Source organism: Erythrolamprus reginae, unplaced genomic scaffold (assembly GCF_031021105.1).
Source record: "Erythrolamprus reginae isolate rEryReg1 unplaced genomic scaffold, rEryReg1.hap1 H_3, whole genome shotgun sequence".
In the NCBI taxonomy this organism is placed as follows: domain Eukaryota; kingdom Metazoa; phylum Chordata; class Lepidosauria; order Squamata; family Dipsadidae; genus Erythrolamprus; species Erythrolamprus reginae.
In genome coordinates, this window is record NW_027248484.1 from 205,014 (window position 1) to 230,736 (window position 25,723).

The 25,723-nt window shown below is 44.6% G+C and overlaps 1 protein-coding gene across 3 annotated transcripts in view; it reads right to left on the reverse strand.

Moving 5' to 3' along the window:
- Nucleotides 1–22,887, reverse strand: part of LOC139155573 (E3 ubiquitin-protein ligase RNF216-like) — a 77,043-nt gene extending 54,156 nt beyond the window's left edge. The window contains exons 1-13 of one of the 3 annotated variants that reach the window (XM_070730759.1): nt 22,776–22,887; nt 18,692–18,804; nt 17,127–17,266; nt 13,023–13,823; nt 11,876–11,952; nt 11,542–11,644; nt 9,258–9,422; nt 7,995–8,109; nt 5,525–5,664; nt 3,927–3,977; nt 3,437–3,574; nt 2,575–2,723; nt 1,297–1,375 (exon numbers count right to left, since the gene is read on the reverse strand). In XM_070730759.1, the coding sequence (XP_070586860.1) occupies nt 1,297–1,375; nt 2,575–2,723; nt 3,437–3,574; nt 3,927–3,977; nt 5,525–5,664; nt 7,995–8,109; nt 9,258–9,422; nt 11,542–11,644; nt 11,876–11,952; nt 13,023–13,823; nt 17,127–17,266; nt 18,692–18,755 (2,022 nt within the window). In that variant the 5' untranslated portion in view covers nt 18,756–18,804; nt 22,776–22,887. Of the gene's footprint in view, nt 1–1,296; nt 1,376–2,574; nt 2,724–3,436; nt 3,575–3,926; nt 3,978–5,524; nt 5,665–7,994; nt 8,110–9,257; nt 9,423–11,541; nt 11,645–11,875; nt 11,953–13,022; nt 13,824–17,126; nt 17,267–18,691; nt 18,805–18,921; nt 18,951–22,775 lie in introns of those variants that run through there. The other 2 variants (XM_070730761.1, XM_070730760.1) reach the window with 2 other exon arrangements.
- Between the last annotated feature and the right edge of the window lie 2,836 nt (nt 22,888–25,723).

Below are 25,723 nucleotides of genomic sequence, written 5' to 3' on the forward strand. Positions count from 1 at the left end.
GCCTTCCATTGAGGACCTGTAGGCTGCAGGAGTCAAAAAGAGGGCCATGAAAATATTGACTGACCCCTCGTATCCTGGACATAAACTGTTTCAACTCCTACCTTCAAAACGTCGCTATAGAACACTGCACACCAAGACAACTAGACACAAGGACAGTTTTTCCCCGAACGCCATCACTCTGCTAAACAAATAATCCCCTCAACACTGTCAAATTATTTACTAAGTCTGCACCATTACTACTAATTTTTTCTCATTGTTCCCATCACCCATTTCCTCCCACTTAGGACTGTATGATTGTAACTTGTTGCTTGTATCCTAAGATTTTTATTAATATTGATTGTTTCTTCATTGCTTATTAGACCCCTACGACAATCATTAAGTGTTATGATTCTTGAAAAATGTCTCTTTTTCTTCTATGTACACTGAGAGCATCTGCACTGAAGACAAATTCCTTGTGTGTCCAATCACACTTGGCCAAGAAAGAATTCAATTCTATTCTAGTCTAGTCTTTGATTGCTTATTTGTACCCTATGACAATCATTAAGTGTCGTACCTCATGATGCATGAAAATGTCTCTTTTCTTTTATGCACACTGAGAGCATCTGCACCAAAGACAAATTACTTGTGCGTCCAATCCCACTTGGCCAATAAAGAATTCTATTCTATTCTATTCTATTCTAGACAAATGTCTCTTTTTCTTTTATGTACGCTGAGAGCATTTGCACCAAAGACAAATTCCTTGTGTGTCCAATCATGCTTGGCCAATAAAGAATTCTATTATATTATATTATATTATATTATATTCCATTCTATTCTATTCTGATTCTAGACAAATGTCTCTTTTTCTTTTATGTACACTGAGAGCATCTGCACCAAAGACAAATTCCTTGTGTGTCCAATCATGCTTGGCCAATAAAGAATTCTATTATATTATATTATATTATATTATATTATATTCCATTCTATTCTATTCTGATTCTAGACAAATGTCTCTTTTTCTTTTATGTACACTGAGAGCATCTGCACCAAAGACAAATTCCTTGTGTGTCCAATCATGCTTGGCCAATAAAGAATTCTATTCTATTCTATTCTATTCCATTCTACTATAGCTTTAAGAGTTAGTGTCAGAGATTGAGCCCCTTTATTTCTTTTGAGCAGTATAAAACAAATGCTATTGTTCTGGAGCCTTTAGCGGTGTCTCAAGATAAAGGTGAGATAAAAGCAAACGGAACCTTCTGCTGGTTGCATTTTGCTAAGCGAACCACCGATTTGTTCTCATAAATGGGCGCGACCTACCTTCCTGCAGCACGGATTGGGACAGCTGAACCGCTTCACCTCCTTGTCCAGGAGCGCCGGGAAGTTGCAGAAGGGGCATCTGTAAACCAGAGGGAGAACAGGGTGAGGGCGCGGAAGGGGGGGCTGGTAGGAAGCAAGGCGTGGCAATGGGGACGCCAGCTGAAATGCAGCCCCCACCTTATTATTATTATTATTATTATTAATTTATTTATTTATTTATTAGATTTGTATGCCGCCTCTCTCCGTAGACTCGGGGCGGCTCACAACAGTGGTAAAAACAATACATAATGACAAATCTAATAATTAGAATCTAAAATAACAATAGTGCATTTAAAAAATCTAAAAAGCAAGGAACCCCAATATAAAAAATATACATACAGTCATACCATGCACAAAAACTACATAGGCAGGGGGAGATGTCTCAGTTGTTATTATTATTATTATTATTATTATCATTATCATTATTATTATCATTATGATTATTATTTATTAGATTTGTATGCCGTCCCTCTCCGTAGACTCGGTGATAAAGAACAATATGTATTGACAAATCTAATAATTTAAAATCTAAAATAGCAATTGTACATTTAAAAAATCTAAAAACAAGGAACCCCAGTATAAAAAACATACATACAGTCATATCATGCACAAAAACTACATAGGCAGGGGGAGATGTCTCAGTTCCCCCACGCTTGACGACAGAGGTGGGTTTTAAGGAGTTTACAGAAGGCAAGGAGGGTGGGGGCAGTCCTAATCTCTGGGGGGAGCTGGTTCCAGAGGGTTGGAGCCGCCACAGAGAAGGTTCTTCCCCTGGCTCCCGCCAAGCGACATTGTTTAGTCGACGGGACCCGGAGAAGGCCAACTCTGTGGAACCTAACCGGTCGCTGGGATTCGTGCGGCAGAAGGTGGTCTCGCAGATATCCTGGTCCGGTGCCATGAAGGCCTTTATAGGTGATGACCAACATTTTGAATTGTGACCGGAAACTGATCGGCAACCAATGCAGACTGCGGAGTGTTGGTGTAACATGGGCATATTTGGGGAAGCCCATGATTGCTCTGGCTGCTGCATTCTGCATGACCTGAAGTTTCCGAACACTTTTCAAAGGTAGCCCCATGTAGAGAGCGTTACAGTAGTCGAGCCTCCCTTTCTCGGCTGCAGGTAATCCTCGTTTTGCGACTAAAGTCGTCCAAAAGCATCCACATAGAAAGCACTTGAAAGAGTGGGAGGATGCTCCTAAGCCACCCACCCCCAATTCCAGCCTGGGCAATGAGCTTTACCTGACGAGTTCATCCGCGCAGGCTGCCGCCACCTCCTCCTCGGCTTTCCTCTCGTAGTATTTGCACAGGATGTTTTCGGGAAGCACCTTCTCCAGTTCCGTGGTGGGGAACGAACAGGTGCAGCTCCCTTCCATGCAGCTCAGCTCCGACTGCGTTCGGAGGAGGAGGAAGAAGAGAGAAGATGAAGGTTACAAGACCAGAGGGTGAAGGGTTGCGCATGTCAGGAGCCGTGGTGGCGCAGGGGTCGGAATGCGGAACTTGCAGACTGACTCTGCCCACTGCCGAGAGTTCGACCCCAAGCGGCTCAAGGTGGACTCAGCATTCCGTCCTTCTCAGGTCGGTAAAATGGGGACCCGGATTGTATGGGGCAAAAGGCTCTTTAAATTGCTTGGAGGGGGCTGTAAAGCACTGTGAAAGGGTGCATGAGTCTACTATTGCTTGGGAGGGAGGGAGGGAAGGAAGGATAGAGGGAAGGAAGGAAGGATAGAGGGAAGGAAGGAAGGATAGAGGGAAGGAAGGAAGAATGGAAGGAAGAATGGAAGGAAGGAAGGAAGGAAGGAGGGAGGACAATGGAAGAAGAAAAGGAGGGGAGGGAGGGAGAGAGGGACAATGGACAATGGAAGAAGAAAAGGAGGGAGAAAGGAGGGAGGGAAGGAAGGAGAGGGAAGGAGAGAGGGAGGAAAGAAGAAAGGACAAGGGAAGAGGAGAGGGAGGGAGGGAGGAAAGAAAGAAAAGGGAAGAGGGGAGGGAGGGAGGAAGGCAGGAAGGAAAGAAGGAAAAGGGAAGAGGGGAGGGCCGGAGTGAGGAAGAACAGACGAGGATAGGGAGGAAGGAAGGAAGGAAATGAGAGTCAGGTCCTCACCTTCCCTGAGCCGAAGACGGCCTCCTGCGCGTACTTTATTAAGCATTCCTTGCAGAAGAGGTGTCCGTCAGCGCACTGCGTCAGCTCTTCGAAGGCAAACTCCCCGTAGCAGCAGCGGCATTCGATCAGCTGGCCATCCTGAAAAGGCAGGCTCAAAAGGTGAGTCCACATCATCTGCTCTGCCTAGAAGAGGCTCCCTCCTCTCTCTCGCCCCAAGCAGCAATGTAGAGTCAGGGACAAATGCTCCTTGACCACATGAAGCAAATGTTTCATGGGCCCAATTTTGGAGAAGAGGAGGGAAGGCGTCTGATCAACCGTGGGTAGATTTTTGCAATTTTTGCACCATGATCCCCCTAAATATTGTGCTGGCTAAAGACATTAGCCAGATGAATACCTGGTAAGCAGATTCTTTTACTTATTTTCCTCCCCAAAAACTAAGGTGCGTCTTATACTCTGGTGCGTCTTATACTCCGAAAAATACGGTACTTACTTTCTGATATTGCTCCTCGTTCATCTGCAGAGCAAGAAGGAAGTCTGCATGCTGGCGAGAAAGAAAATGATGGTGGCAATAGTGAAAAACAGAGCGTCTCCCTTTATTAGCCATCCCTTCGTCACTAATTTGTGTAAACATTACACCGTTTGTGCAAAAAATAAACTCCTGATTTATGGCTCCACTGATTAGCCAGGATGGATTTCAGGAAGTAATATGGCGTGTGACTTTAGCGAGAAAGGTTAAAATATAGTTGTGCATTGGACGCTCCCTTCTTGATGTCTTTGTGTCTTTATTTATATCATGCTGTTTTAACATACTCCTTGTGGCCTGCGAACCATTGTAAACAAATAAAAATTGTGTGTGTGTGTGTGTGTGTGTGTGTGTGTGTGTGTATAGAGATAGATAGATAGATACAGCAGTTTGATTTTCTTTTATATATATATATATATATATACTCTACGGAGAGGGCCGGCATACAAATGTAATAAATAAATAAATATATAAGTGTGTGTGTGTGTATGTCACATGTTTTTTTGCTGTATTTGAAAATTAAGGGAGACTAGGATAGATATATACAGTGATCCCTTGAGTTTCGCGATCTCGATCTTCGCTAAACGCTATATCGCGATTTTTAAAAAAATATTAATTTAAAAAAAAACCACTTCCGCGTTTGGCTTCGGGACTCAGCTGGGAAGCGGCGCGGCTGTTTTAAAAGGTCGCAGCCGGCCTGGGGGGCTTCCCAGCACCCCCCCCCCCCGAACCCCCAACCTGGGTCTTCCCGGCCGCCCACGCAAAGGGGAAACCCCGGCTCCTCGCTGATGCCCGCCGCTCGCCCGCCCGCCAGCAAGAGGGGGAAAACCCAGGGAAGGTTCCTTCGGCCGCCCAGCAGCTGATCTGCTCGGTAGCGCAGCAGCAGCGAGGAGCCGAATCGGGGTTTCCCCTTTGCGTGGGCGGCGGGGAACGTAAACTCCACCATCTATGCATGCGCGGCCATAGGAGAAAAAAGGGCGCTCATGCACAGATGGTGTTTTTACTTCCGCAACCCTACATCGCAAAAAATCGATTATCGCGAGGGGTCTTGGAACGGAACCCTTGCAATAATAGAGGGATCACTGTATATATATATATGCAGATTGTTCTGAGTTCGGGTTTTGCCCCGTGTAATATTTTGAATGTCTATGCAACGTTTCGGTGAAATCACATTCACCATCATCAGGCTGAAGGTGTAAGCTTCGTGCTGCTGTAAATATAGTTTATTTTATTTAACACTCAGACAACCTACCCTAGGTCTGAATGAATGAGATATTCTCATCGGATATTTCATTTGCACAACTCTTCCTTTTGCACAGCAGCATGTGAAATTGAATATTTTGTTCTGTACAAAGTTGAATGTGCTGACAACAAAATGAAACTGTCCATCAGCGTTGCTTCCTAAGTGGTCAGTTTGATTTCACAGAAGTTTGATTTACGTGGAGTTATATTCTTTCGTTTAAGTGTTCCCTTTATTTTTTTTGGAGCAGTGTATATGTGCAAGGGGGGAGGGGAGAGGAGAGATCACAAGCCCCATTTTCCTCCCGCCCAGGGCTTGCACCTACCTCTGCCATCTCTTTGATCTTCTGTTCATAAAACTCCCTCTCCAGCTGCACTGGAGGCAGGAGGGAGAACTGGTCATAAGTCCTCCAGTGGCGCCGCTTGTTCTCCAAGAAAAACATGCGCTTCTCAATCTTCGTGTCACCTGGAGCATCGTTTGAAAGCATGACAGGCGGTTAAAAGAAAGGGGGGGGGAGGAAAGAAAAATTAATTGCTTCTCTTTTTTTTTTAAAAAAAAGTTTTTTAAAAATTAAATTGCAGACAAATAAAACATACATTACATGTAACATTTAGTGGAGCAACAATCGCGCCTCTCAAAATAGAAGTCATCTTTATATTTGTAAAAAAGAAAATTATAAAAAACTAACTCTATCATTATTTTTATAATACTTAGGTATGTCAATTGTAAAATAATAAGTAATAACACATCCAGAACGTTTAAAAATAAATAGAAATTTTAAGATTATAACTTAAAATGAACTATGAAGGGGAAAAAAAGAGAAATGGTGAAAGAGGAAAGAAGGATTTTTATCTTTATATTGTAAATAATCACTATCTAATACAATGTAACTACTAGGTACAAATATGTTTGAAATAATGTAAAAATAAGGTTATCTCTGTTTCTTTGCATCCCACCAGATATATACCTTTTGCCAAACCTCATAAAATTCTGATTCTTCTTTTTAATTTGTGGTGTTTTTTAAATTAACTTAAATATTAGATTTGTTTTACATTGTATTGTTATTGCTGTGAGCCGCCCCGAGTCTGCGGAGAGGGGCGGCATACAAATCTGATTAAACTAAACTAAACTAAATTCTTCTTGATTTTTCAAGAAGAATCAGAAAAAAATAATTGCTTCTCTTAATGAAGGAGACGAGGAGGAGGAGGAGGCCAGAACTTTGTAAAGGAATGTGTGAGAATGCAAGTCTAGACTTTTAGGGAGCCCACCTGCAGGAATTGGTTAGCCCATCGGGATTTGCACAGATGGATATTTTTACATTGGAAAAGGTGCAAAAAAGGGCAACAGGAACGATCAAGGAAATGGAGCCCCTCCCTTATGAAACCAGGTTGCAACGCCTTGGTCTCTTCAGCCTTGAAAGACGGCGTATAAGGGGTGACTTGATCGAAGGGTATAAAATCAGGCATGGGATAGGAAAGGTGGATGGAGAAGAATTATTTTCTCTATCACACAATACTAGGACAAGGGGTCCTTCCCTAAAGCTCACAGGTGAGAAAGCGAGGACAAATAAAGGGAAATATTTATTCACCCAGAGGGTGGTCAGTTTATGGGATTCCCTTCCAGAAGAGGCTGTGACAGCTGTCAGCCTGGAGAGCTTCAAGGCAGGATTAGACAGATTCATGGATGCCAAGTGTATCAGTGGTTATTGAAACGGATGTCCAAGTACCACCTCTATGTTGGTTGAGGCAGGCAGGGTTCCCTTGAATACCATTTGTTGGGGGTCAAGGAAAAGGGAGAGCTTTGCCTTCTCTTGCTGCTCAAGATCCCCATGGACAATTGGTGGGCCACTGTGTGACATAGAATGCTGGACTTGATGGGCTTTGGCCCGATTCAGCATGGCTCTTCTTATGTTCTCTCTGTCTTTCTCTTTCCTTCCTTCCTTCCTCCCTCCCTCCCTCTCTTTGAGTTGAGGCAGGCAGGGTTCCCTTGGGTCCCATTTGTTGGGGGTCAAGAGAAAGGGAGGGTTTTTCTTTCTCCTTCTGCTCAAGATCCCCATGGACAATTGGTGGGCCACTGTGTGACATAGAATGCTGGACTTGATGGGCTTTGGCCCGATTCAGCAGGGGTCTTTTTAGGTTCTGTCTTTCTCCTTCCTTCCTTCCTTCCTTCCTTCCTCTCTCCCTTCTTTCCTCCCTCTCTTTGAGTTGAGGCAGACAGGGTTCCCTTGGGTCCCCTTTGTTGGGGGTCAAGAGAAAGGGGAGGGTCTTGCCTTCTCTTTCTGCTCAAGATCCCCATGGACAATTGGTGGGCCACTGTGGGACACAGAATGCTGGACTCGATGGGCTTTGGCCTGATTCAGCAGGGCTCTTCTTAGGTTCTTAGGGTCTCTCTGTCTTTCTCCTTCCTTCCTTCCTCCCTCTATATCTTTATCTTCCTTCCTTCCTTCCTTCCTCTCTATCTTTATCTTCCTTACTTCCTTCATCTCTCTCTATCTTTATCTTCCTCCCTCCCTCCCTCTCTTTGAGTTGAGGCAGGCAGGATTCCCTTGGGTGCCATTTGTTGGGGGTCAAGGGAAAGGGAGGGTCTTGCCTTCTCTTTCTGCTCAAGATCCCCATAGACAATGGGTGGGCCCCTGTGGGACACAGAATGCTGGACTCGATGGGCTTTGGCCCGATTCAGCAGGGCTCTTCTTAGGTTCTTACGTACATTCCACCATCAAGCAGTTCCAACCCACCTCTGCCAAAGCCCCAATAAACAAACACGACCCCCCCTCCCCTCCATCAGAAGCCACTTACCCTGCTCGAATTTGAAGTCTATGTACGAATACTGGTTCATTTCTTTCCTCCTTTTTCGCTTCCCGCTGGTTTCGGGAGATAACTCCTGCCATTTTTTGATGGCGTCGGAAAAGGCCTAAAAGAAGAGGGGGGGGAGCCATGAACCCAGATGTGAAGATGGGACCACAGATGTGAATTAAAGCGTTCCGCAGGTGATCTGGAATGGGGAAGGTAGAAGTCTACATGCTATATTTGAAGGCGGGGGGGGGGGCCTCGGGCAGCTGCTCCCCAAACCTCTGAATGTAGTTTTTTTGATGCTTCCCCCCCCCCCGCGAGCCCCCCAACCCTAATGAGACCCTAACAATCTTCCTGGTTTACAGGCTTCTGCATTGCTACTCCCTCCGAATAAGTTTTTTTGCAGCCTTTTTTTTCCATTGCTACTTCAACCACCTCTGCTGGAAGTTTGTTCCAAGCATCTACTACTCTTCCAGTGGGGAAGCAAAGTCAGAGAGGGTCAGGATGCCAACAACATAGAAACAACATAGAAAATTGAGGGCAGAAAAAAGACCTCATGGTCCATCTCGTCTGCCCTTATACTATTTCCTGCATTTTATCTTAGGATGGATTTATGTTGATCTCAGGCGGGTTGAAATTCAGTTCCTGTGGATTTACCAACCACGTCTGCTGGAAGTTTGTTCCAAGCATCTACTACTCTTTCAGTCAAATATTTTCTCATGTTGCTTCTGATCTCCCCCCCAACTAACCTCAGATTGTATCCCCTTGTTGTTATGTTCACTTTCCTATTAAAAATACTTCCCTTCTTAACCTTATTTAACCTTTAAATATATTTAAATGTTTCAATCACGTCCCCCCTTTTCCTTCTGTCCTCCAGACTATACAGATTGAGTTCATGAAGTCTTTCCTGATACGTTTTATGCTTAAGACCTTCCACCATTCTTGTAGCCCGTCTTTGGACCCCTTCAATTTTGTCAATATCTTTTTGTAGGTGAGGTCTCCAGAACTGAACACAGTACTCCAAATGTGGTCTCACCAGCGCTCTATATAAGGGGATCACAATCTCCCTCTTCCTGCTTGTAATACCACTCGCTATGCAGCCAAGCATCCTACTTGCTTTTCCTACCGCCCGACCACACTGTCCACCCATTTTGAGACTGTCAGAAATCACTACCCCTAAATCCTTCTCTTCTGACGCTTTTGCTAACACATAAAAGTGGGGCTGTCCCCAGAGAGGAGGAGGAAGGGTGAGAGGCGAGAGGGCCGGACCTTCCGTGTGATTGCATAGTGTCCCTTGAGTTCGTGAAGCGCCCACTTGATGTCTTGGCTGCTCAGCATTTTGAAGTCGGCCATGAGGAGGTCGGCGGCTTGGATGAAGCAACGCTGGTCGAGTGGATCCAGTTTGGAGAAGTCAAAATAGTCCACTTTAGGCACCTAGAGGACGAGGACGAGGAGGAAGAGGAGGGAAGAGAAGGAGGAAGAGGAGGCAGAAGAGGGGGGAGGAGGAGGAAGAGGAGGAGCAGGAGGAAGAGGAAAAGAATGAAGAAGAAAGAAGGGAGGAGGAAGAGGAGGGAAAAGGAGGAAGGAGGAAGAGGAGGAGCAGGAGGAAGAAGAGAAGGAGGAAGAGGAAAAGGAGGGAGGAGGAGGAAGGAGGGAGAAGGAGGAGGAAGAGGAGAGAGGAGGAGGAAGAAGAGGAAGGAGAAGGAGGAGGAAGAGGAGAGAGGAGGAGGAAGAAGAGGGAAAAGGAGGAAGGAGAAGAGGAAGGAAGAGGAGCAGGAGGAAGAGGAGGAAAGGAGGAAGAAGAGGAGAGAGTAGGCGGAGGAAGAGGAGGAGGAAAAAGGAGGAAAAAGGAAGAAGAGAAAAAGGAGGAAGAGGAGGAAAAAAGGAGGAAGAAGAGAAAGGAGGAGGAAAACGAAGAGGAAGAGGGAGGAAGAGAAAGAAGAGGAGAGAGGAGGAAGAGAGAGGAAGAGAAAGAAGAGGAGAGAGGAGGCAGATGAGGAGAGAGAAGGAGGAGGAAGAAAAAGGTGGAAGAGAAGGAAAAGGAAGAAGAAGAGGAGGGAGGAAAAAAGGAGGAAGAAGAGAAAGGAGGAGGAAAACGAAGAGGAAGAGGGAGGAAGAGAAAGAAGAGGAGAGAGGAGGAAGAGAGAGGAAGAGAAAGAAGAGGAGAGAGGAGGCAGATGAGGAGAGAGAAGGAGGAGGAAGAAAAAGGTGGAAGAGAAGGAAAAGGAAGAAGAAGAGGAGGGAGGAAAACAAGGAGGAAGAGAGAGGAAGAGGAGGAAAACAGAAAAAGAAGTTAGGCCTTTTTTGAAAAGATAAACTTTCTTACGTCCACTCTAGAATATTTAAGGCAGTTCTGAAGATACCTACCGGTTACACACACACACACACACACCCAACTGATGGTTTCCACTGGCATCCAGGATTTCCCTGGCTAAGCAAGACGGTTTGTTCAATGAGCCATGCCTGATTTTAAAGCCCACTACGGAGACATTAAGTGAAGTCGCTTGCCCCATTTGGACTCGTTGCCCAGTGCCTGAATTCTGATCATGTGATCTTGGGGCGGGGGGGAACGGGACACACACTACTGTCACAGAAGTAAGCATGACGACTAGTCCCAAGGTAAAAAAATTTTCAGGGCAACTTTAACTTCGAACAATCACTAAAATTGGTTGCCGATCAGTTTCCGGTCACAATTCAAAGTGTTGGTTATGACCTATAAAGCCCTTCATGGCATCGGACCAGAATATCTCCGGGACCGCCTTCTGCCGCACAAATCCCAGCGACCAGTTAGGTCCCACAGACTGGGCCTTCTCCGGGTCCCATCAACTAAACAATGTCGTTTGGCGGGACCCAGGGGAAGAGCCTTCTCTGTGGCGGCCCCGGCCCTCTGGAACCAGCTCCCCCCAGAGATTAGAATAGCCCCCACCCTTCTTGCCTTTCGTAAGCTTCTTAAAACCCACCTCTGTCGTCAGGCATGGGGGAACTGAGATATTCTTTCCTCCAAGGCCTTTACAATTTATGTATGGTATGTTTGTATGTATGATTGGTTTTAAAATAAGGGTTTTTAGCTGCGTTAGTATTGGATTGTCGCATGTTGTTTTTACCACTGTTGTTAGCCGCCCTGAGTCTACGCAAAGGGGCGGCATACAAATCCAATAAAATAATAATAATAATAATAATAATAATAATAATAATAATAATAATAATCAGAGCCGGGGTGGCGCAGCAGGTAGAGCGCTGTACTTCAGGGCACTGAAGCTGACTGTAGAACTGAAGGTCAGCGGTTCAAATCTCATCACCGGCTGAAGGCTGACTCAGCCTTCCATCCTTCCGAGGTGGGTCAAATGAGGTGGGTCAAATGAGGACCCAGATTGTGGGGGCCATAGGCTGGAGGCTCTGTTCAAAAGTGCTATTGCTAACATGTTGTAAGCCGCCCTGAGTCTAAGGAGAAGGGCGGCATAAAAATCGAATAAAGGAAGAAATAAATAAACAAAGGATTGTTTTAAAAGGATTTTCAAAAGGGATTGTAAACAGAGGGAAAATCTCTACTTGCCTTTGTCTCATCTTGGCTGGAAAGGAGGCTGCTATTTGGATTTAAAACCATGCTGAGTTCCTTCTTTGGGTAGTCTGGATTTTCCAGGAGAAAATTGCAGAGTCTGAGAAAAAAAACCCCAAAAGAGCCTTTGGAAAGAGCGGCCACCAAACATTAAAAACAGTTTAAACACTGCACAGCATCCAGATAAATGTGTAGGGGGGGGGGGGGGTTGTTTGCTAAGAGATTTGGAGTATCCGGTGGGTAATCTCAACCAGTGTTTCCCAACCTTGGCCACTTGGGTGATATTTGGACTTCAACTCCCAGAATTCCCCAGCCAGCGGATGCAACTTACATGTTTAAGTCGTTGCAGTTTTTGCTTTGTATCAGCTCTTCAATGTACTCTCTGGTTGCGTCTGGAAACCTGGCTTCCTAGAGAAGAAGGGGGCTCAGTGAATCCTTCAGGCAACCCAGCCATTCTTTCTACCCTTCCATCCATCTCTCTATCATAGAAACATAGAAGATTGACAGCAGAAAAAGACCTCGTGGTCCATCTAATCTGCCCTTATACTATTTCCTGTATTTTATCTTACGATGGATATATGTTTATCCCAGGCAGGTTTCAATTCAGTTACTGTGGATTTACCAACCACGTCTGCTGGAAGTTTGTTCCAAGCATCTACTACTCTTCCAGTCAAATAATATTTTCTCACGTTGCTTTTGATCTTTCCCCCAACTAACCTCAGATTTTGCCCCCTTGTTCTTGTGTTCACTTTCCTATTAAAAACACTTCCCTCCTGGACCTTATTGAACCCTTTGACATAATTAAATGTTTCGATCGTGTCCCCCCTTTTCCTTCTGTTCTCCAGACTATACAGATTGAGTTCATTCTTTCCTGATACGTTTTATTCTTAAGACCTTCCACCATTCTTGTAGCCCGTCTTTGGACCCGTTCAATTTTGTCAATATCCTTTTGTAGGTGAGGTCTCCAGAACTGGACACAGTATTATTCCAAATGTGGTCTCACCAGCGCTCTATATAAGGGGATCAATCTCCCTCTTCCTGCTTGTTATACCTCTAGCTATGCAGCCAAGCATCCTACTTGCTTTCCCTACCACCTGACTGCACTCTTCACCCATTTTGAGACTGTCAGAAATCACAACCCCTAAATCCTTCTGTTCTGAAGTTTCGGGTTCAAATAATTTGGGTTTCAAATTGAGTTTTAGTTCTAAAATCCCTTCCAGCCATTGCCTGGATTTCTCCCAATATTCTCTTGCTTTTTTGGCATTCCCGCCACATATGGTAATAAGTTCCAATATTCTTTTGGCATTTCCAAAATGTGCCCGGTATATTTTGGTCCCTTTCAGCCAGTCTTACCTTTCAGATCTATTCGGATTCAATGAAATCAACCTTGAACCGGTTGGGATCGAACTCTCTGGGCAGAGCCAGCCTGCAATACCGCCTTCTAACCACCGGGGGCTTAAGGCACGGTGAAGACTTACCGTTTCTCGGGTGAGTAACACCAGGAGGTCTTTGTCCAGCAGAGTAGCAGTCTGCTTGGGAAGCTCAACGGAGCTTGTGTCCAGCGATCCTTGGACCGGGAACGCCGGGCCGGCCTGCTCGTTTATTGCAGCCTGCTCGTCTCCGTCTTCCTCCGGCGGGTGCGCTAGTTGAGGAGAAGCCGGGCCTGGGATTCCATCTTGCGGAGGCTCAGGCCTGGGGAAAGCCGGTCCCGGAATCTCTCCTTGGTACACCCTCGGCATAGGTCCCACCTCTCTTTCCAACGGCGCCAGCTGAGAAGGAAGAGAGCTGACCGCAGTCCGCCCCTCTTTCTTCACCGGCTGGAAGTAGGGGTGATCCAACCGCATGTTCTCTTTGACGCAGTGGAAAACCCTTCCGAGTTTCGGGGCTGTCCGTGGCTGAAGTGTCCGATCCCTCTCTTCTTTTGGGTTGTCCGGACGGGGGCCCGCCTTCTCCAAATTGATGACCTCCGGGCCGACGTCTCTCTTTGGGACCACGCTGGGCCCAGCCTCTGTCCCACTGGGCTCAACCGGATCCGGAGAATCGGGCAACTCCAAGACTTCGGTCTGGCTCGGTCTGCCTGGTCCAGCGCTAGCAGCCTTCGGGCAGTTCCGGCGAGCGCCAGGCAGCCTTGGGGAAGTTGGGGGCTTGTTTGCCTTCTGGTCCTTGTGAGGAAGGGCCACCACGTCGCCGTTAGATCGTCCTTCCCCTGTCTTGGTAATGGCTTGCCAGGGAGCGGCGGGTTTGATGACGTTGGGCCGCAGGAATTTCTTGGTGGTGGTCTTTACAGGTAGGCGGAGGGAGAGAGAGAGAGAGGGGTTAGATTTGTCATTTCCTTGGAAATAGGGGCTAGGTCTAAAATTCCTCTGTCTAGATCAGGAGTGTCTGTCTGTCTGCCTGTTTGGAGAGAAACAAGGGCGACCTTTAAGGTGTTGGTATCTCTCTCTCTCTCTATCTATCTATCTCTCTATTATCTCTCTCATCTATCTATGCATCTATGTATCTATGTATGTTATCTATGTATGCATCTATGTATCTATGTATCTATGTATGTTATCTATGTATGCATCTATGTATCTATGTATCTATGTATCTATTATCTCTCTCATCTATCTATGCATCTATGTATCTATGTACGTATCTATGTATCTATGTATGTATCTATGTATCTATGTATCTATCTATCTATCTACCTATCTATCTATCTATCTATTATCTCTCTCATCTATCTATGCATCTATGCATCTATGCATGTTATCTATGTATGCATCTATGCATCTATGTATCTATCTAATCTATCTATCTATCTATCTATCTATCTATTATCTCTCTCATCTATCTATGCATCTATGTATCTATGTACGTATCTATGTACGTATCTATGTACGTACCTATGTATGTATGTATGTATGTATGTATCTATCTATCTATCTATCTATCTATCTATCTATCTATCTATCTATCTATCTATCTATCTATTATCTCTCTCATCTATCTATGCATCTATGTATCTATGTACGTATCTATGTATCTATGTATGTATCTATGTATCTATGTATCTATCTATCTATCTATCTATCTATCTATCTATCTATCTATCTATCTATTATCTCTCTCATCTATCTATGCATCCATGTATCTATGTATGTATCTATGTATGTATCTATGTATGTATCTATGTATGTATCTATGTATGTATCTATGTATCTATCTATGTATCTATCTATCTATCTATTATCTCTCTCATCTATCTATGCATCTATGTATCTATGTATGTATCTATGTATCTATGTATCTATCTATCTATTATCTCTCATCTATCTATGCATCTATGTATCTATGTATGTTATCTATGTATGCATCTATGCATCTATGTATCTATCTATCTATCTATCTATCTATCTATCTATCTATCTATCTATCTATCTATTATCTCTCTCATCTATCTATGCATCCATGTATCTATGTATGTATCTATGTACGTATCTATGTACGTATCTATGTACCTATCTATGTATCTATGTATCTATGTATCTATGTATCTATCTATCTATCTATCTATCTATCTATCTATCTATCTATCTATCTATCTATCTATCTATTATCTCTCTCATCTACCTATGCATCTATGTATCTATGTATGTATCTATGTATGTATCTATCTATCTATGTATCTATCTATCTATGTATCTATCTATCTATCTATCTATTTTTATGCCGCCCTTCTCCTTAGACTCAGGGCAGCTTACAACATTTTAGCAATAGCACTTTTTTTAACAGAGCCAGCATATTGCCCCCAACAATCTGGGTCCTCATTTTACCCACCTCGGAAGAATGGAAGGCTGAGTCAACTTTGAGCCGGAGATAAGATTTGAACCGCTGAACTGTAGATCTAACAGTCAGCTTTAGTGGCCTATAGTTCTGCACTCTACCCACTGCGCCACCTCGGCTACTTCATTGAATTTAATGGCCACCCAATGTCAAAAACATCGTCAAAATAGGATAACGAAGAATGTTCTTTCTGCGCCAACTCAGGAAGCTCAAACTGCCCAAGGAGCTGCTGATCCAGTTCTACAGAGAAATCACTGAGTCTCTCTCATCTGCACTTCTATCACTGTCTGGTGTGGTTCTGCAACCAAACAAGACCGACACAGACTTCAGAGGAGAATCAGAACTGCAGAATAAAACAATTGCTGCCTACCTACTTTCCATTGAGGACCTGTAGACTGCACGAGTAAAAAAGAGGGCGGTGAAAATATTTACTGACCCTTCGCATCCTGGACACAAATTGTTTCAACTCCTACCCTCAAAACGTCACTACAGAGCAGTACACCAAGACAACCAGACACAAGAACCGTTTTTTCCTGAACGCCATCACTCTGCTAAACAAATAATTCCCTCGACACTGTCAGACTTTTTACTAAATCTACCTTACTATTACTACTAGTTTTTTCTCATCATCCCTATCAACCATTTCCTCCCACTTATGACTGTGTGAGTGTAACTTGTTGCTTGTATCCTTAAGATTTTATTAATATTGTTTGTTTCTTCATTGCTTATTTGACCCCTATGACAATCATTAAGTGTTGTACCATATGATTCTTGACAAATGTATATTTTTCTTTTATGCACACTGAGAGCATTTGCACCAAGACAAATTCCTTGTGTGTCCAATCACACTTGGCCAATAAAAAATTCTATTCTATTCTACACTATTCTACTCTACTTTACTCTGATTCTTGACAAATGTGTCTTCTTCTTTTATGTCCACTGAGAGCATCTGCACCAAGACAAATTCCTTGTGTGTCCAATCACACATTCTATTCTATTCTATTCTATTCTATTCTACTCTGATTCTTGACAAATGTCTCTTTTTCTTTTTATGTCCACTGAGAGCATCTGCACCAAGACAAATTCCTTGTGTGTCCAATCACACATTCTATTCTATTCTATTCTACTCTGATTCTTGACAAATGTCTCTTTTTCTTTTTATGTCCACTGAGAGCATTTGCACCAAGACAAATTCCTTGTGTGTCCAATCACACTTGGCCAATAAAAAATTCTATTCTATTCTACTCTATTCTACTTTACTTTACTGTGATTCTTGACAAATGTATCTTTTTCTTTTATGTACGCTGAGAGCATCTGCACCAAAGACAAATCCCTTGTATGTCCAATCACACATTCTATTCTATTCTACTCTGATTCTTGACAAATGTATCTTTTCTTTTTATGTCCACTGAGAGCATCTGCACCAAAGACAAATCCCTTGTGTGTCCAATCACACATTCTATTCTATTCTACTCTGATTCTTGACAAATGTATCTTTTCTTTTTATGTCCACTGAGAGCATCTGCACCAAAGACAAATTCCTTGTGTGTCCAATCACACATTCTATTCTATTCTATTGTACTCTGATTCTTGACAAATGTCTCTTTTTCTTTTATGAACACTGAGAGCATCTGCACCAAGACAAATCCCTTGTGTGTCCAATCACACTTGCCAATAAAGAATTCTATTCTATTCTAATTCTATCAAAAGTTGATCCTCCTGTAAACTGTTAGCACAGAATAGGGAGGGTTTACCTCCATTAAGATGACCACGTCTTCATCGTCCTCATCTTCCCACTGCTGGTGAACAGGTGTGTCCAACATCACAGGCAAGTCTTCATCCGAGGAGTCCGAGATTGTGATGAGTCCTATATCGTCTCGGTGGTTAATCCTATCTGAAGGAAGGACAAGGCCCTCAGACAGTTGAAAGTTTGCAGCACCTTGTAAATAGGAGTTGTAGGAGTCCCAGTGACCGGTCAGGTCTCACAGAGTCGGCCTTCTCCAGGTCCCGTCAACTAGACAATGTCGCTTGATGGGGCCCAGGGGAAGAGCCTTCTCTGTGAGGGCCCCGGCCCTCTGGAATCAGCTGCCCCCGGAGATTTACACTGCCTCCACTCTCCTCGCCTTCCGCAAGAGTCTTAAGACTCATTTATGCCGCCAGTCTTGGGGTGATTAGATCTCAGGCCCCTGGCCAACAAATGTTGGCATGGTTGTTGTTAGAATGCTTACGATAGATTTTTTAACATTATTAGGGATTTTAGATTTGTCCACCTAGTCTTAATTAATTGGATTTAGGGTGTGTATTTTATTGTTCCTTTTATATGTTTTAAGCCACCCCGAATCCTCGGAGAGAGCAGCGTATAAATCCAATTATGAGGTGGGAGGGAAGGAAGGAAGGAAGAGGAAGGAAGGAAAAGGGTAGGGAAGAAGAAGGAAGGAAGGAGAAGAATAGGGAGGAAAAGGAAGGAAGGAAGGAAAGAGTAGGGAAGAAGAAGGAAGGAGAAGAATAGGGAGGAGAAGGAAGGAAGGAAGGAAGGAAAGAGTAGGGAAGAAGAAGGAAGGAGAAGAATAGGGAGGAGAAGGAAGGAAGGAAAAGGGTAGGGAAGAAGAAGGAAGGAAGGAGAAAAATACGGAGGAAAAGGAAGGAAAGAAGGAAGGAAGGAAGGAAGGAAAGAGTAGGGAAGAAGAAGGAAGGAGAAGAATAGGGAGGAAAAGGAAGGAAGGAAGGAAGGAAGGAAGGAGAAGAATAGGGAGGAAAAGGAAGGAAGGAAGGAAAGAGTAGGGAAGAAGAAGGAAGGAGAAGAATAGGGAGGAGAAGGAAGGAAGGAAAAGGGTAGGGAAGAAGAAGGAAGGAAGGAGAAAAATACGGAGGAAAAGGAAGGAAAGAAGGAAGGAAGGAAGGAGAAGAATAGGGAGGAAAAGGAAGGAAGGAAGGAAGGAAAGAGTAGGGAAGAAGAAGGAAGGAGAAGAATAGGGAGGAAAAGGAAGGAAGGAAGGAGAAGAATAGGGAGGAAAAGGAAGGAAGGAAGGAAAGAGTAGGGAAGAAGAAGGAAGGAAAGAAAAAGAAAGAAGAATAAAATAAACAAAATAGATAAATAATTATGCATCATGTCCGTCCTTCAGACTCCGGACGGAAATCCGTGGCCCGTGCTTGCATGGCAAAAAGGGCCGGGGGGCAGTCCCAGGACAGGGGTGGGCAGCCCTCCGTGGCCTGTGGACTCCAACTCCCAGAATCCCTTGGGCAAGGGGCTTCCCCGCCTGCCTTGCTTAGCGGCAGAAATTCTGGCGGCCCGAAGTGGAGGAAGGGCCCAAGGACTCACCTTTCCCTCGGTGGCTCCGGAAGCTATTCAAGTCGATGACTTCTTCCTGACCTCCGTCTTCCATGTTAGGAGGTTACGCGCCTGGGCATGACATCCACTTGGTCAAGGAGCCCCTGAAAAAGGGAGGGGGACTGTTTGACACGGTGCTTGACAGCCCTCTCTAAGCGGTTTACAACATCAGCTTATTGCCCCCGCCCCCCCAAAAAAATCTGGGTCCTCATTTTACAAACCTCGGAAGGATGGAAGGCTGGGTTGACCTGGAACTGGTTAGGATCGAACTCCTGGCAGTGGGGAGAATTAGCCTGCTCACTGTAGCACTGTAACATCTTGTATCACTATGGATGGGTGCCTTCCTTCCTTCCTTCCTTTTTCCCTCCCTTCTCTTTTCCTTTCTTCCTTTTTCCTCCCTACTCGTTTCTTTCCTTCTTCCTCCTTTTTCCTTTTTCTTTCTTCCTTCCTTTTTCCTCCCTACTCGTTTCTTTCCTTCCTTCTCCGCACTATTCTTTTCCTTCCTTCCTCTTTTTCCTTTTCCTTCCTTTTTCATTCCTACTCTTTTCCTTCCTCCCTTCTTCCTCTCTATTCTTTTTCTTCCTTCCTTCCTCCTCCCTCTTTTCCTCCCTTCCTCTTTACTCCTTTTCCTTCCTTCCTTTTTTTGTCCCTATTCTTTTTTTCTTCCTTCCTTCTTCCTCCCTACTGTCTTCCTTCCTTCCTTCCTTCCTTCCTCTCACACCTCATAATCATCACACCATCCAAATCAAGGGGGAAGGCACTTAATCACTGAACAACTTCCCTAAGTCACTTAACAACATTGGCAAGAAAGGTCGTAAAACAGAATAAAACTCGCTTAATAAACCTCTCGCTTAACGATGGGAATTTTTCGGCTCCATTGTGGCCACTAAGCTGAAGACGACCTGAAGCTGATTGTTTCCTAATTGCTTATTTGACGTCTCTGACAAACTTGAAGTGTTGTACCACATGATTCTTGACAAATGTATATTTTATTTTATGCACACTGAGAGCATCTGCACCAAGACAAATTCCTTGTGTGTCCGATCACACTTGGCCAATAAAGAATTCTATTCTATTCCTATTTCTTATTCTCTTCTAATTCTATTCTCTTTAATTTTTTATTTTATTCTACTTTATTTTATTCTATTCTTTATTCTATGCTTCATTCTATTATATTCTACTGTATATTTTATTTTATGCACACTGAGAGCATCTGCACCAAAGACAAATCCAATCACATTTGGCCAATAAAGAATTGTATTCTATTCTATTCCTATTCCTTATCCCCTTCTCTTTAATTTTTTATTTTATTCTATTCTTCATTCTATTCTATTCTATTCTACTGTACTGTATATGTATTTTATGCACACTGAGAGCATCTGCACCAAAGACAAATTCAACCACATTTCGCTGGCTGGGGAATTCTGGGAATTGAAGTCCAGATATCTTCAAGTTGCCAAGGTTGGGAAACACTGCCCTAAGAGTCCGGTTGGGCATCCCACCTTGTGTTGTCATTGCACACAATACTAGATTGGTAGGTAAACAGACTTTGTCCCTGCCAGCAATGACAAACCAGGAAATTTATTCTGGTAATCCCCCATGGATGACTTTCCAAGGAGAATCAAAGACTGTTTTGGGGAGAGAAAGGGGAGGGGGGAGAGGAAGAGGAGATTGTGGGATGGTGTCGGCAAGGAAGAAAACTGAAAATGGAGAGAACAGGTGGGAGACAGAAGTTACACAAAGGGCCATTCCATAAATGCAAAAAACAACAACGTGGCTCGGAGGGAGGGCTAAAAAATGGAAAAAAGGAGCAGAGCAAATGATTTCTTCAAACCATGTTTGCATTCAACCCTAATTAAAACTCCAAAAGGTAAATGAAGGCAAATGTTAATGAAGAATTAAAACCTGGTGTGTGTATTTTTTTTTTAAAGAAATAGTTCTCTGGAAATTTCCTACATTCAACTTCAACAGAGTTCTTCTCTTCAAAGGTACGAAGAACAGTTGCAAGAACTAAACATGGCTTTTTTAATAAAAAGAAGGACCAGGGGAAACAGGATAGCAGTCTTCCAATATCTCAGGGGTTGCCACAAAGAAGAAGGAGTCAACCTATTCTCCAAAGCACCTGAGGGTAGGGCAAGAAGCAATGGGTGGAAACTAAACAAGGAAAGAAGCAACCTAGAACTAAGGAGACATTTCCTGACAGTTAGAACAACTAATCAGTGGAACAGGTTGACTCCAGAAGTTGCGAATGGTCCAACACTGGAAGTTTTGAAGAAGATGTTGGATAACCATCTGTCTGAAGTAGTGTAGTAATAATAATAGTAATAATAGTAATAGTAATAATGCACCAAAACAAATTCCTTGTGTGTCCAATCACACTTGGTCAATAAAATTCTATACTGTATTATTATTATTAATAATAATAATAACAACAACAACAACATCACGCAGTCCTATGTGCTTGGGAAGCGCCTGACTGGTGATGAAATACGAAATCCAGCATATTGATCTCGTTTGCTGTGTTACTGACATAATAATAATAATAATAATAATAATAATAATAATTATTATTATTATTATTATTATTATTATTATTATTATTATTATTATTATTATTTAAAACAACAGAGTTGGAAGGGACCTTGGAGGTCTTCTAGTCCAACCCCCTACTTGGGCAAGAAATCCTACACCACTTCAGAGAGATGGTTATCCAACATCATATTTAAAACTTCTAGTGTTGGAGCATTCACAACTTCTGGAGGCGAGCTGTCCCACTGGTTGATGGTTCTAATTAACATGGGGGGGAGACCTCTTAGGGAAAGAGGAGGGGAGATTCCCTCCCCAGAAGGGCTGAAGGAGAGAGAAGGAGAAGGAAGAGAAGACACCCTACCCCCAAGGAAAGAGGGGGGAAGATATCCCCCCCCAAGGAAGGGGGGAAGAGAAGACACACACACACCCCAGGAAAGGAAAGTGATGAGGAGGAAAGGGAAGAGGAACAACAGAAGACCCCTCACCCAGGAAAGGGAGAGGGAAGGAGACCCCCTCCCCATAAAAGGAAGGAGAGGGTATGGGGAAGGAAGAGAAGAACCCCCCCCACCCAGGAAAGGGGAGAAGGGGGAAGAGGCGACCCCCTCCCCATAAAGGAAAAGAGGGGGAAGGAGAAGGAAGGGAACACCCCCCCAGGAAAGGAGAAGCGGAAGAGGGGGGAGACCACCCCCCAGGAAAGGGAGGACCCCCAGAAAGGAGGGGAGGAAGGGCTGGCGGGGAAGACGCCCCCCCCCCCCCCAGGAAAGGAGAAGTGAAAGTTCTTCCCAGGAAAGGAGAAGACACCCCCACCCATCCAGGAAAGGAAAAAGGAGGGGAGGGAAGAATAGGAAACCCCCCTCCCCATAAAAGGAAGAGAGGAAGAAGCCCCCCCACACCCAGGAAAGGAGAAGAGGGGGAAGACACACACACCCCCAGGAAAGGGAAAGTGAGGACCCCAAGAAAGGAGGGGAGGAAGGGGTGGCGGGGAAGACGCCCCCTCCCCAGGAAAGGAGAAGTGAAAGTTCTTCCCAGGAAAGGAGAAGACACCCCCACCCATCCAGGAAAGGAAAAAGGAGGGGAGGGAAGAATAGGAAACCCCCCTCCCCATAAAAGGAAGGAAGAGAGGAAGAAGCCCCCCCACACCCAGGAAAGGAGAAGAGGGGGAAGACACACACACCCCCAGGAAAGGGAAAGTGAGGACCCCAAGAAAGGAGGGGAGGAAGGGGTGGCGGGGAAGACGCCCCCTCCCCAGGAAAGGAAAGAGGAGGAGACGGAAGAAGAGGAGACAGCCCCCTCCCCATAAAACAGTGTTTCTCAACCTTGGGCGTTTGAAGATGGGTGGACTTCAACTCCCAGAATTCCCCAGCCAGCAACGCTGGCTGGGGAATTCTGGGAGTTGGAGTCCACCCATCTTCAAACGCCCAAGGTTGAGAAACACTGCCATAAAAGGAAGGGAGGAAGAGGGGGGAAGACCCCCCCCCAGAGGAAAAGGTAAAGTTCCCCCCCCTTTCTCCCCCCTCCTCCCCGCCCCGTTCTCCCTCCAACTCACCGCCCGCGGCCCTCGCGCTTCTCTGGCCGGCCGCCCCGAGTGGGCCTTTCCCAGGCCGGCCTGCCCCTCGCGCTCCGGCCCGACCCCAGCGCTTCCGGCTTCCTCCCTCCCCGGCCCCGCCCCCTCCCTCTCTCCCTCTTCTCGCCTCCCGCCCCGCCTTTCCTCCCACGTGACCGACGGAGGGGCGGGGCAGCGGGCAGCAGGCGAGGGAGAAAGAGAGAGAGAGAGAGAGAGGACCCGGCTGGGTCATAGAGCGCGCGGAGGGAGAGGCGGCGATAGAGAGAGAGAGAGAAGAGCAGGGATAGGCAAAGTGGGCTCTTGCGGACTTCAACTCCCAGAATTCCCTGAGCCGACCATGCTAGCTCAGGAATTCTGGGAGTTGAAGTCCATAATAGAAGAGCCCGCTTGGCCTACCCCTGCTTTAAAAGGGAGTAGGGTTCGTTTCCCAGAATTCCCTCAGCCAGCATGATTTAGACCAGAGGTCTTCAAACCTGGCGACTTTAAGACTTGTGGACTTCAAGTCCCAGAATTCCCTGGGCCAACCATACTCGCTCAGGAATTTTGGGGGTTGAAGTCCACTTGTCATAGAAGAGCCAACTTTGTGTCCCCCTGGCCCTGGCTGGTCTCTGTTTGCTTTTGTCCGGCTGAGGTCGGAGTGGATGGTTGAGGGCAAGGCGGGGTGGCGGGTGGGGAGTCTCCAGCAGGTCAAGTCGATCCTCAGGAAGGCCTAAGGGAAATTGGCCAGGAGGACAGCCTCTTGCCAGGCTCCAGGTGTCTCTAGGTCTAGGATGTGTTATTTGAACACTCAAACACTACCTCAGCTTCAACCACAACAACACAAGAGCACACAACAGATTTAAACGTAATATTAACCGCTCCAAACTTGACTGTAAAAAATATGACTTCAGTAACCGAGTTGTCGAAGCGTGGAACTCATTACCGGACTCCGTAGTGTCATCCCCAAATCCCCAACACTTTACCATTAGATTATCTAAGGTTGACCTCTCCAGATTCCTAAGAGGTCAGTAAGGGGCGAGTACAAGTGCACTAGAGTGCCTTCCGTCCCCTGTCCTATTGCTCTCCTATATCTCCTATACCTTTCTTCTATTCCTATACTGTATCTTTTCTTCTATTCTTTCATTGATATGTTCTATTCCTATATAGACATAGAAACATAGAAGACTGACGGCAGAAAAAGACCTCATGGTCCATCTAGTCTGCCCTTATACTATTTCCTGTATTTTATCTTCTTTTCTATTATTTCTTAGATATATTTTACTATGAGTATCTCTTCTATAACCTTCATCATGTATTTTACTATGTGTATACTGTATAGATATATACCCACTAAAACCCTCATTGTGTATTGGACAAAATAAATAAATAAATAAGAACACATCCTAGATCTGAATGGGTGAAATATTCTCATTGAATACTGTACAAAGTTGAATGTGCTGACACAAAATGAAATTGTCAATCAGTGTTGCTTCCTAAGTGGACAGTTTGATTTCAAAGAAGTTTGATTTACTTGGAGTTATCTTCTGTTGTTTAAGTGCTCCCTTTATTTTTTTGAGCAGTATATTTTCCCCTAACATGTTATCCACCAGGTGGAGCTCAACGATCTGCAACTAATATTGACTGGAGCAATTGTGGAAAGGAAGGGATCAAAAATTAAACTCGCTACATCTGGGAAAATGAGAACATCTCCAGACAGGCACCTGTCATGATGTGATTTAGCAATGCTGCCTGGGGAATTGTGGGAGTTGAAGTCCGTGCATCTTAAAAAGAAGAGGGAGTCAACCTATTCTCCAAAGCACCTGAGGGTAGAACAAGACGCAATGGGTGGAAACTAAACAAGGAGAGAAGCAACTTAGAACTAAGGAGACATTTCATGACATTTAGAACAACTAATCAGTGGAACAACTTGTCTCCAGATGTTGTAGATGCTCCAACCCTGGAAGTTTTTAAGACTCAAGACTCACTTGTGCCGCCAGGCATGGGGGAGTTAAGATAGTCCTTCCCCCTAGGCCATTACAAGTTATGCATGGTATGTTTGTGTGTATGTTTGGTTTTATAATAAGGGTTTTTAGTTGTTTTATTAACTGGATTGTTACATGCTGTTTTTTATCATTGTTGTTAGCCGCCCCGAGTCTACGGAGAGGGGCGGCATACAAATCCAATAAATAAATTAAATAAATAAATAACCATCTGTCTGAAGTAGTGTAGGGTTTCCTGCCTAGGCGGGGGGTTGGACTAGAAGACCTCCAAGGTCCCTTCCATGTTTTTGTTATTCTATTTTAGCTGTTTTGCATCATGTATTGAGTCACTCCAGAAAATAGATCGAAAAATGTTAAATTTTTGTCTTTTTGCTAGCAGTGAATGCTTTACTTCAAAGCCATCAATCTCTCCATCCTGTCAAAAGATTTGGACCCAAGCCATGCATTGTGCAGACAGAGCCTGAAAGGTTTGCAAGTCCTTGGGGGTGGGGGGGGAGGACCCCACACCCACCTGTTCAAATGGATCACCTATTACCTTTTACCCCACGTGTGCAGGTGAGAGCCGGAGGCAACAGAACAGCTCCAGGATCTGCAGCTTGGAAGGAGAGCCGTACAAGTCCTGGCCAATTGCCTGGGTTTTGTTTTTGCCCTAGGCTAAGGTTTAAAGTTGGTCAGGAGGGCATGTTTGTTCAATCAGAGGAGGGAGGAAGTAGCAGCCCAGCTGGCCTGGAAATTTTGCTTCTCATAAAAAAAAGGGAGTGATCAAAAGCGTAGCCAGTTTCGTCAACAAATGAAGGAATTATTTGTTTTAGAATTCTTTATTGGCCAAGTGTGATCGGACAAGGAATGGGTCTCCAGTATTCATAAGCTCTCAGTGTACGTACAAGCAATAAGTGATAAATCATGTTCCTAAAATGCATTTGTTATTTATTTATTTATTTATTTATTTAT